General features: G+C 38.9%; 1 protein-coding gene across 1 annotated transcript in view; it reads right to left on the reverse strand.

Annotated features, from left to right (window-relative positions):
- Positions 1-518: 518 nt before the first annotated feature.
- LOC121739798 (signal-induced proliferation-associated 1-like protein 1) overlaps positions 519-12,222 on the reverse strand; it is a 29,964-nt gene continuing 18,260 nt past the window's right edge. The window contains exons 8-12 of the mRNA XM_042132369.1: positions 11,169-11,743; positions 10,816-10,911; positions 3,243-3,443; positions 2,475-2,605; positions 519-1,489 (exon numbers count right to left, since the gene is read on the reverse strand). Of these exons, the coding sequence (XP_041988303.1) occupies positions 2,495-2,605; positions 3,243-3,443; positions 10,816-10,911; positions 11,169-11,743 (983 nt within the window). The 3' untranslated portion in view covers positions 519-1,489; positions 2,475-2,494. The remainder of the gene's footprint in view (positions 1,490-2,474; positions 2,606-3,242; positions 3,444-10,815; positions 10,912-11,168; positions 11,744-12,222) is intronic.

Below are 12,222 nucleotides of genomic sequence, written 5' to 3' on the forward strand. Positions count from 1 at the left end.
TATAATTAAGGCATTTTTGGAAATTAGAAGTGACTCCCTGTTTTCATTGTTGATAACGAGCAAAAATAGCCAAAAAAATCACGTTTGTTGTATGGGAGCCCCCGTTTAATTTTAATTTTATTTTGTTTATAGTATTTGTTGTTATAGCGGAAAAATTTCAGAAGTCTAGTTCTTGAGATACAGCCTGGAGACACACAGACGGACAGACAACGAAACGACGTCTTAGTACTAGGGCTTTTTTTACCCTTTACGGAACCCTAAAAAAGATATTGATCTAATTCAAATAAAATTTTAAAGTAAAAGGTTACAGTAAAGATCTCATATCTTTAAGGCCACCTTAAAAATCATATATTATTATATAATGTCGCAGACCCGACATACACACATACATACCCATAAATCATACTATTATACTTCACGAGTTATGAGTACTTATAACATAGTTCGGTTTTACATAAGTAGATTAAAGAGATATCAAACTTATTTTAAAAAGATATTTAATATTTGTAAGGGATATTTATTTATTTATAATATGAAATTTTAATAATTTTATCAACACATCCAAAGTATAATTACCTATAATAAATTATATTAATACTAATTATCGTTTACGATGTATTATAATCCATCTTACTATAATGACCTGTTGATCTGACGCAGACGCTTAAATTCCACGGTGTATAGTCTAAATGTAGGATCAGTTAAAACTGTATTAAGCTTATAAAATTTCAGTATAGAGGACCACCCCTCAGAGCACCTGTATCACATTATACATAGTATTAACTATTACATCTAGAACTGGTATAAGCCAGGCCCGTCACAAGTGTGAGGGCAGTCAAGTCGAGAGCTATATTAGTTATTATGTACTGACGACGTCTACAAGTTACAACTCTACGACGTATCTTACCTAGTTGGTGTTTACGTTACAGCCTTACTCTAGTTACGTTACGTTAATAAATAGAAGCTTAACAAATGTACTACGCTTACAACAGTAAGTCTGCCGCCGGGCCGGGTATGTTTAATATTTAGTATACGCTGTACGTACTTTGCGTGCACGTGTAGGCATATTTAAGTAAAAAATAAAATTTCTGTAGTAACACAGACATTCGCCTTTACGATGTTTAGTACGTAAAGACGTTTAAAGCAATATTTTTGCATGTAACAGTTGTCACACAACCGAGGTTAAACCTAGACCATACCGGCCGGCGGCTCCAAACAATAACATATCAATTATCATAATATACAGAAGCCGCAACAACCGGCGCAGCGCGGGCGCCGCACAAAACAACATACACTACCGAAAGGCACTAAATTCATAAGATACAGCTTGTAACAATTGTCGTAATACGCTAATTCATTCTTTGGACATAACATTATAATACAACAGATGCGTCAAGATTGCGGGCTTAGCGCGATAACGGCGGCGGCTATCGGCGGCGATCGACGGTGGCGGCTATCGCGTCATCAGTCATCACTCATCGCCTAATCCCTGAAACATCGCGGCCTCAGTTATCTGTGTCTAGGTTATGTTCCGACGATAATTAGGTCCAGATTAACATTTTGAATGCTAACTTTGAACTTCATGCAGCTCTGAGTTACAGTTTATCAAAATAAAGATAAAGGGTTAAATATGTATCATGTTATCCCATTTATAGACATACAAAAAATCGTCCAAGTGTGAGTTGTACTCGCGCACGAAGGGTTCCATACCATCACAGAATAAATATAGGCAAAAATCACGTTTGTTGTATCGGAACCCCCCGTAGATATTTAATTTGTATGTTGTATTTAGTATTTGTTGTTATAGCGGCAATAGATATACACAATCTGTGAAAAGGGTTTTCCAAAAAAACCCTTTACTGTACTAATTGACATTGAATTGGCAAAAAACCTACGAATAATAAAAACTAAGGAAACGTAACTCCCACACTTCAACCGTTTTGAATTTGGTTCATTTTCGCACACTAAAATATGGCAATAGCAACGAAACACACTCAAATTTACGAAATAAAGCCGTTGACATTAATTGTCACATCTTTATTTACACAAAATTGTGTACCGAATACATGCATTGTATTCGGTACACAATTTAAGTTAATAATAATAATAATTCTTAATTAATTATAATTAAGTTAATAATAATTCTTTATTTACACAAAATTGAAAGTATGCATGTATTCGGGTCACATTTTGTAGACTCGTGGACAAATTTTTTGACACATTTACTATTCCCTAGTTTTTATTATGCGTAGTAAACAAATCAATTACGGCAACTTTAGTTTGTTTGGCGACTCGTGTTGGCTGCCCACCATACTACTTTTAGTAATTATTGCTCCCATGCCCCATACAATTTTCTATACATATTAATTGGTCTTTTGTGTGTGACCAGCAGTGATGCTCAGGGCTGCCAACATGGAAATTAATTTCTCACAGTTGGTTACTGTGTGTGTGTGTGTGTGTGTGTGTGTAATTACCGGCGTGGCGGCGCGGGCGGCTAGTGTCGGTCGACGGTCCGCTTGAGCCACTGCGTGAAGTGTCGCAGCTGCCACACGGCGCGCGCCGACTCCTCGCGTAGCCGCAAGTTCTGCCGCTTCAGCCGCCGCACCTGCGCACGTGCACAGTTTTAATCTAACTTTATTAAGAGGCATAATATTCAGCTCTAGCAAATGATACACATTGTCCCAAATTACACGAATTATGAATTAATGCTCCGCTTAATATAGCAATCATATTATGCCAAATTTCGTTTTTGATTTAGCTCACAGGATGGACAGTGATAATGTCACGAAAAAAACCCAAACAAATAGTATAGGCAGTGCCGTAAATAGCGAGCAGCGGGAACTTATCAGGAGCCAACCAAAAAAATAATAGTACTGGTAGTAAGTCTGGCCATTTTTGCGCCCCCCAGAGTCTACGCCCTGTGCCTGGGCACCGGTGGCACCGCCCTATTTACGGCACTGAGTACAGGTCCGCCATTTTCTGCCTATGAATTAATTTCTCTAGAAGTACAATGCTAAAACACTTCCTTCTTCACATTTATGTCCTGCTTTTGTATTAAGTACTCATTTGTTTTTGTACTGTGGCGGTACCTACCCACAATTAGCGCCATTAATATACGACAGCTGAATTGTATCAGGTGGGCTCCGGCCTGACCGAGCATAACACCTCGCTCGGTGGGAAGATCTTCCTTTGTGGCCTCCACGCCCCACAATATGTTAGGCCTGCTATATCCGTATCCGTACCTCGTCCTCCAACTGTCGCTGCTGCGTGTGCGCGCTGGCGGCGTCCGCCTCGAGCGCCGCGACGCGCTCGGCCAGCCCGCACGCGCACGCCTCCCCCGGTGCCGCCCCCGCGCTCGGTGACGTCACCTCCCCCGTCACCGTGGTCGTGGACTCCTGCAGGCTCGCCGGCGTGCCCGACTGCGATTGGGGTTCGTCTCGCAGCTGCATTTAAAATTGTAAATAAAATATTCAGAAAAAAAAATGTCTACACAAACCCCGCGTTCCACTTGACGTTTTCATCGTTTTTAACGTCAAGTGGAACGCGGGTCACATAATAATATTATAGATGTCAAATTATACTCCCTTAATAATGCGCATGCAAATCTTCGCTAACTGTCGTAATCACGGAAACACCCGAATCTATGAAACCTAAGAGCCCCAAACAATGCAAAACATTTTGCACCTTGTTCGAAAGAAATAGAAGTAAATATCGTATTATATTCGGTACCCGGTACTCAGTGGCTGTCGCCTGTCGCCGGTCCGTCAATTGTCTCTATTTTTGGCGCATGCGCCACACAACTTTTTATTGTGCATGTCCATATCATATCATACCATGGCAACGCTACCAACAAGTTGCTTAAATTTGGTTACGGACAAGACGTAAACAGTTGGCGTTGCCATGGCATGACATGATTTGGACATGCGCAGTAAAAGGTTTTTTGGCATCGTCTTCCGACGCTCGGGAAAAAAGATCGTTGCCGAACAATGACGAAGATTTATTTGCGCATTATCACTTTGGGAACACTGTAAATGTGAATTGTTAATTATTGTCATATATGTCACTGTATTATTGATTTGGATTTTAAGTTATATTTTATCATGTCTTTTCTGAATGAATACATTACTATGGAAATATGTCAGTACCTATTGCGATTACTTCGTCGCGGTCACAGCTCGCTTCTGTGGCCGCGTTGCCCGATATATTTTGTGATTGATATGGCAACTAATAGCGAGTGTAATTACGAGGAGATCGAATACTTGAATGAAAGTATGGAGGAAGATGAGGATACGATGCAGCTGAGAAGTACTATACAAAATGAGGAGACAGAGGAGACGGAAAATACACATAGATCGATGTCGAGTAAAAAGAGGATTAGAGAGGAAGATGACGGAACTACAAATGAATGGACGACAGTAAAACAGCGTAGAGTTGGGTATAAAGAAAGTTCTGATAGTGAGGCGTATTCATTAGACTTAACGATAACTTGCAAAGAAAAAATGCCTAGACAATTTGCATTTGCGAAAATTTTGAAGCAATACAATATAATGGGGATTTCTCGTGTGAAGTACGTTAACTTTTATAAGGTGATATTATCTTTTGAAAATGAAGCTTCACTACAAAAATTTACTTCGTGCCCTGTGAGCGAGAAGTTGGGTTGGAAATACCAACGAACCTCTGAGGTCGAAACTTCCTATGTTCCTTCCTATATTTCGACAGAAGAATTATTGGCCAACGTTAGGAGTGATGTTAAAATAAAATCGGTAATGAGACTCAACAAAAGAAGACAACCGGAACATAGTGACAACGAAACAGAAAAGCGGTGGATACCGAGCGAGATTATACGCATAGGTTTTGAGGGACCCACGTTACCTACTCATGTATTTATATACGAACTAAGAATTAAGGTTGAGCCATATATGTTCAGCGTAACCCAATGTTCGCGATGCTGGAAGTTTGGACATGCACGTAGATATTGTTCGGCTAAAAATGTTGTCTGTCCTAAATGCACCGGTAATCATGATAATTGCGAAGTTACGATTTTTAAATGCGTAAACTGTTCAGAAAATCATTTGCCGATGGATAAAGATTGTAGAATTTATCAAAAAGAGAAAAAAATACGTGAATTAATGTCAAAATTTAACTGCACTTATAAAACAGCGATTTCTCGATACGTTTCAACTTCGCCGACACGTTGTGAAAAGTTAGCCCCGACAATTGAGGAAGTTATACCTAACGTTATTATAATGAGAAGCGATTCGACAAATGATTTAACTACAATCGCAACATCAACGCGAGAGAGTTTTGCTGACGTTGTGAAGAGAAATAGTTCGAAGTTAACAAATAACGATCACAAAAATACTAGCCCAAAAACAGAAGGAAAAAAGTCTAAGAAGCAGAAAAGTCAAAAGAAGAAGGAAAAATCAGAGCACGAAGAGAAATCATTTTGGGATGCTGAGTCTACATGTAATAGCTCAACAAATGTATCCGAAAGCGAAGAAAATGTTAGTTCAGGTTCAGAAAAAGAGAAGAAAAGAAAAAAGAAGTCGAACTTTTGGAGGATTTTTACAAAAATTAAAGACATTATTTACAATAGTGATTCTTTGGAGAAGAAAATTAAGCAGGTAGTAGAAATAGTTGTAGGTTGGATTTTCAATACATTTGTGAAGGAGTTTATCGGTAAGTCTCTTAAAAAGTTTTGTAATAATGGATAGGGTTAACAATAGAAATATACGTCTTAATATAATTCAATGGAATGCGCAAAGTATTCGACAGAAAAAGATATCTTTTGAACAATTTTTACTGCAGGAGAAAATTCATATCGCAGCGATTAGCGAAACTTGGCTTAGGTGTGATGATATATTTCTATTGAAATCCTATTCAATTTTTAGGTTAGATCGAGAAGATGGATATGGTGGTGTGTCCATTGTAGTACATAAGTTTATTTGTGCTCAAAATAAAAATACTCGAATAAGGAATTCACGTATTGAATTATTACATATTAAAATAACAAATTGTCTGTGTATTGAGAATATTATTTCGGTTTATTGTGCCCCTGGTATACAAACTTCGCAAAGGGATTGGGATGAAATTTTTTCTATTGAAAGAGATAACACTTTAATTTTGGGCGATTTCAATGGTCACCATTTGAATTGGTCGCATAAAAATGATCAAAGAGGTATACAAATATTTGACGCCATGATAGACCATAGTTATGTACCACTTAACGATGGCAGTCCCACTCGCATTAAAATGTATAACAATTGTCTTTTACAATCGTCTCCTGACATATCATTTATATCGACAAACGTAGCAATAGACTTTAATTGGACAGTGACTAATGAATCTCTCGGTAGTGACCACTTAATTATTAAAATTTCATGCGTTAATTTATTAAACAAAAAATATTTGAAACGGAGAAATTATAAAAAAAGTAACTGGTCGGGCTACTCAGATAACATTTCTACTATTATTAGATCCAGTACGACCCCTGATGATCCTCAAGATCTTTATAATTTTCTGGAAAAAACTATCCAAACTGCAGCCGACAAAAATATTCCATATTATTGTATACCTACTTCGATTAATAATAATTTTAAACCGAAACCTTGGTGGTCTCCTGAATTGTCAAAGGCGGTAGCTGAACGTAGATTGGCATTGAAAAAGTTTAGGCGTAATCCTTGCCCTATAAATTATTTTAATCTTAAAGAAAAAATACGGAATACACAGAAAATGATTCGTAACGCTAAGACATTATCATGGAAAAACTTTTGTTCTTCGATAGATTCAGGTTCATCTCCAAACGAAGTTTGGCGAAAAATGAGGTGGATGAAAGGGTATAAAATGAATAGCAATTGTACTGATTTAGATTCTGTCGAAAAGTTACTTATGGACTTAACTCCGGACTACGTAAACCGTAAACAACCTGATTTTATATCTAGTAATGAAATTTTAGAGTCACATATAACGTTATTCGAATTGGAACAATCTATTAAAGATAAGGATACCGCGCCGGGTTGTGATGAGATCTCTTATTCGATGGTTAAAAATCTCCCGATCTGTGCAAAAGAGATAGTTGTGCGTATATATAATATGTGTCTTGTTGAGAGTTTTGTTCCTTTACAGTGGAGGTCAATCAATATAGTTCCAATACCTAAGTTATCCCCGAGTAGTTCTAATACGCTGCGTCCGATTTCACTCATATCGTGCATATGTAAGATCTTTCACAATATTATTTACAAGAGATTAGAATGGTATATAGAAAAGAATAAATTATTAAGTCAAGATACCGTAGGTTTTCGTAAAAGTCGGTCCTGTTTAGATAGTTTAAGTAAATTAGTGTCCAAAATTCAGCTAGGTTTCATGACGAATGAAATTACTATAGCCTGTTTTTTAGATATAAATAGTGCCTACAATAATCTCGATATTCATTATTTATGTTTGATTCTAGATTCTATTGGTGTGGGTTCTAAAATTTGTACTTATATATGGAACTTTCTCAAAGAAAGGAGACTTCATCTCGTAATGCACAGTTTAAATAAAATATTATGTAGATGGACCGACCATGGCTTGGCCCAAGGTGACCCATTGTCCTCTCTCCTGTTCAATATCGCGACGCACAAATTACTTTCGTGTTTAGGTAATATCGATGGTTCTCAATACGCTGACGACTTTTCCATATATGTTACATGTAAGAATGTTAACGAAGGAGTTACATTGTTGCAATCTGCCTTAGATAAATTCACTCGTATGTTAAGTAGTTTAGGTTTAGATATTTCAAGTTTTAAAAGTAAAATTTGTGTATTTAAAAGAGGGGTTTTTAAACAGGAACTTAATATAAATATAAATAATATTATCTTACCGGTTGTAGAAAATGTTAAATATCTCGGATTGTGGTTGGATAGATCGTTACGTTGGAAGAAACATATAAATGAAATTTGTTGTAAAGTATCAAAGACGGTAAACATATTTAAAGTTCTTTCAGGGTCAGGATGGGGTGTCCACCAAAAACATCTCAGGCATCTTTATATATCTCTCATCCGAAGTAAATTAGATTATGCTTGTTTCTTGTTTGATAACGCATGCAAAGTTCATTTGAAAAAATTGGAACTCATTCAGAACAATATTATGAGAATTATTGGTGGATACATCAGAAGTACACCTATACATATAATGCAAAATGAATTGTATTTACCGCCTCTAAATATAAGAAGAAAATATTTAGCTGGAAAGTATTGGCTTAGATCGAAATCAATTTGTAATATTAAAACACTAAATATTTTAGAAGAGATATGTACGAGTAGGCGTTCTTCTTATTAGTCGGTGAGGAAGGAGCCTAACTTAATTAATCTACATAAAGAACTAAGAGGTCTTCACATTCATAATTATTCAGAAACACTTGAAATGTTTTCGATGAGTACCTGGCCTAGTAATTTAAATATAACAAAGAATATATTTCTTGTGATTCCGGAGATAGTAAAAGCAAAAAGTTGTTATGAACCTAGTTATTTAAAACAATTGTGTACCAGGTATATTTTGAGTGATTACTCTTCGCATTATAAAATTTACACGGATGGCTCAAAAAGCCAAGCCGGTTCGGGCGCAGCCTTTTTCGACTGTCATATTAATTGCCATTTTAAGTTTAGAATTGCTTCCAATGTTTTGTCTATTATGACGATCGAGTTAACCGCTATATCGAAAGCTATTTCTTACATTCATTCGATAAATCAATCAAAGTTTGTTATATTTACGGATTCAAAAAGTTCTTTACAACATTTGGCTCGATGCACCTCGTCTTCACGAGGTACACCGATAGCCTATTCTATATTGGGGGACATTCTAAACTTGAGAAGGAATGGAAAAGAGGTCGCCATACAATGGATTCCATCGCATATTAATATCGAGGCTAATGAAATTGTAGACAGGTTGGCCAGAGAAGCCATCGCTGACGGTACTCCGATTGACGTGGAACCATTGTATAGCGACTTCTTTCCATATATTAAAAAGAAATGTTTTGAAGATTGGCGGGAGTACTTCAATCAAAGATCCAAAGAAAAAGGTATTTGGTACGCAACTATCCAACCACAATTAAGCACCTACAGGACGTGGATCGGTCAATGCGGGTTGAATAGAAAGGACCTAACTTTGGCATTACGACTGCGCGCTGGGCACATTCCGTCAATGAAGTTTGCTTTTCTTATGGGTAAAGCTCCCAATCCTTTATGTGAGATCTGCAATATACAAGATGACATTGTCCATATACTGACGGAGTGTGTCCGGGGCGCAGACTTGAGGTCACGTCTCAATAGTGATTATTATAATGTAGGCAGTATTAACAGTATATATTAGCTGATCCATCTTCTGAGGCTGCTAAAATATTATATAAGATTTTAGATATATCTCTTAAACACCCCAGAGATGTTTAAGAGATATATCTGGACCACATAGTATGTTTGGAATGAGGCTGATTTGTTGATTTTCAATTTTTATAATTTGTATTGAATACCTATAAGGACGGCATTATCGTTTACGATAAAGTCCTTTAATTAGATTAAAAAAAAAAAAAAAAAATGTCAAAATCTGAGCAAATAGTATTGTAAAGGGAGCACATTCTTTGAACAGGATTATTCTTAGCTACATTGTTTTTATACTTAGGAAAAGCTGAGGTATACGCACGGATCGGGTAGGAATTTTCACCGATATCTGATTCAAAACCTCTATGTTTATGTAAATTACATAAGTCGAACTAGTTTTTTATTCGTAGGTCCAACATCTGTCTGCGGCGTTCAAGACTCTATAAAGAGAATTTATTAAGTCTGTCCTCGTATAACGGGATCTAAATCAAAAAAAATTTTTTTTGATTCAGTTATACGTATGGGGACCCCTAAAATTTGAATTTGAAACAAAAAAGATTTTGTATCAAAATCTTAATGCGGTTCACAGACATCTATTTACCAAGTTTCAATAGTATAGCGCTTATAGTTTCGGAGAAAAGTGGCTGTGACATACGGACGGACAGACAGACAGATAGACAGACAGACATGACGAATCTATAAGGGTTCCGTTTTTTGCCATTTGGCTACGGAACCCTAAAACGACGCCGAATTGACTCTATCCTGTCAATGTGTGTGATGTATTGGGGACCACACTGATGAGCAATATTCTAAGATCGATCTTAACCAAGGCAGCATACAATAGAATCCATGTTTTAATACTTTTGAACAGTCTGGTAGTTCGAATAATAAATATTATTCGCATTAGCATTTTACTTGCTCTACTGCATAATATAACATGGTAATGGTGTCTAAAGGACAATTTTGAATCAAACATGACACCTAAGTCACGCACTTCCTTAGTATATTTATGTGATAAAGCCTTTTTACTCACATTCACTCACTATAATATAAAGCAGATCATCAACAAACAAAAGAAACAACAGGGGACCAAGATTGGATCCTTGAGGTACTCCGGATGTCACTGCAATAGGTATCGAGTCAACACCTCTTAAGGCCACTAATTGCATTCTACTGCGAAGATAAGATGACAACCAACGGAGGAGATTAGCATGAATACCCAAAATGTTGAGCCTTTTCAAGTAGTATAATATTATGGTTAACTTTATCAAAAGCTTTTGAAAAATCAATATAAATTGAATCAGTCTGCGTATTTTCATTAAATGAATTATTATTATATTTCGTAATTCTTTAGGTAAGGATGTCCATTTTCATCTTTGATATATTTTTTTAGCTGATGGCGACATGCTTAAAGCTAATAGATTATTGAATAATAATATAGCAGAGGAATCTTGAAACGTACCGGCACGTCCACCCAGGAGTCCTGCGTGACGTCGGTGACAGAGTCCAGCGCCGGGTCGGACGCGTCCAGCGACGGGTACTGGTGCTCCTCACATATCTGAAATGTTATTTTCTATAAATTATAATATCAGATGACTATTCATCATCAATATTATTTAAATACAAAAGTTTCCAAGGATTACTGTGACTCTTTTACATAACAAAAATTTAACGACTTCGAAGAAACTTTTAATAAAGCAAATATTTACTAAAACAACGATTAGGTATGACTGTTTATATAAGTTATATTTGAATGAAAGTAAACTTAAACTTTCGGAAGCGAAGTCATGGAGGGATAAGATGTCGTACGCGCACCTGCAGCATGGCACGCGTGGCGGTGTGCACGAGCGCGGCCCAGTCGAGCGCGGCGGCGTCGGGCAGCGGCAGCGGCGCACCTCCCGCGCTCCCCCCCTCTCGGCCGGGGGTGCCACTCCCCGCCCGCAGCTCGCCCAGCTCCGCGTCCATCATGCGCATCAGCTCTTCTGTGAGCGAAGAGGCGTTGGCGGAGCGCGGGCGGCGGCGCGGCGAGTCGTCGTGCGAGCGCCGACGCACGTCCACCGCGCCACCTGCGCCCGCCGGCGACGCCGCGCTGCGCCCCGACCCGCCCGTGCCGTAGCCCTCACTGTCGGAGCGGTGCGGCGACGGCGGGCGGCGGCGCGGCTGCTGCTGGGCAGGCGGCGCGCGCGCGCAGTCGCAGGGCGCGGGCGCGGCCAACAGCACGGTGACGGGGTCGGCGGTCTTGAGCAGGTCGACGAGGTGGTCGTGCGGCAGCGCGTGTACTGCCGCGCGGCACACCTCCAGCAGCCGTGCGCCGCGCCGCACGCCCGCGCGCGCCGCCGCCCCGCCCCGCGACACACCCGCCACCACGCCCTCCGCCGACACGTGAAAACCTTGTTGCACGACAATCAATGTCAACATATTTGATTACCAGTATCCTATCTTATGACAATACTAGCACTGTAGAACTAGCCTAATCGACGTTTTCGCACAATCTAATTTTCACCAAAATATAAATCATGTCTCTATTAAACATTTTTTTTTAATGAAATAAGGGGGCAAACGAGCAAACGGGTCACCTGATGGAAAGCAACTTCCGTTACCCATGGACACTCGCAGCATCATAAGAGCTGCAGGTGCGTTGCCGGCCTTTTAAGAGGGAATGGGGGAAAAGGGGAAAGTAGGGAAGGGAATAGAATAGGGGATTGGGCCTCCGGTAAACTCACTCACTCGGCAAAACACAGCGCAAGCGCTGTTTCACGCCAGTTTTCTGTGAGAACGTGGTATGTCTCCAGTCGAGCCGGCCCATTCGTGCCGAAGCATGGCTCTTCCACGTATAGAAAAATTTGTCTGTATTACATAACGAGAGATA

The sequence above is a fragment of the Aricia agestis genome, chromosome 2 (assembly GCF_905147365.1).
Source record: "Aricia agestis chromosome 2, ilAriAges1.1, whole genome shotgun sequence".
In the NCBI taxonomy this organism is placed as follows: Eukaryota; Metazoa; Arthropoda; class Insecta; order Lepidoptera; family Lycaenidae; genus Aricia; species Aricia agestis.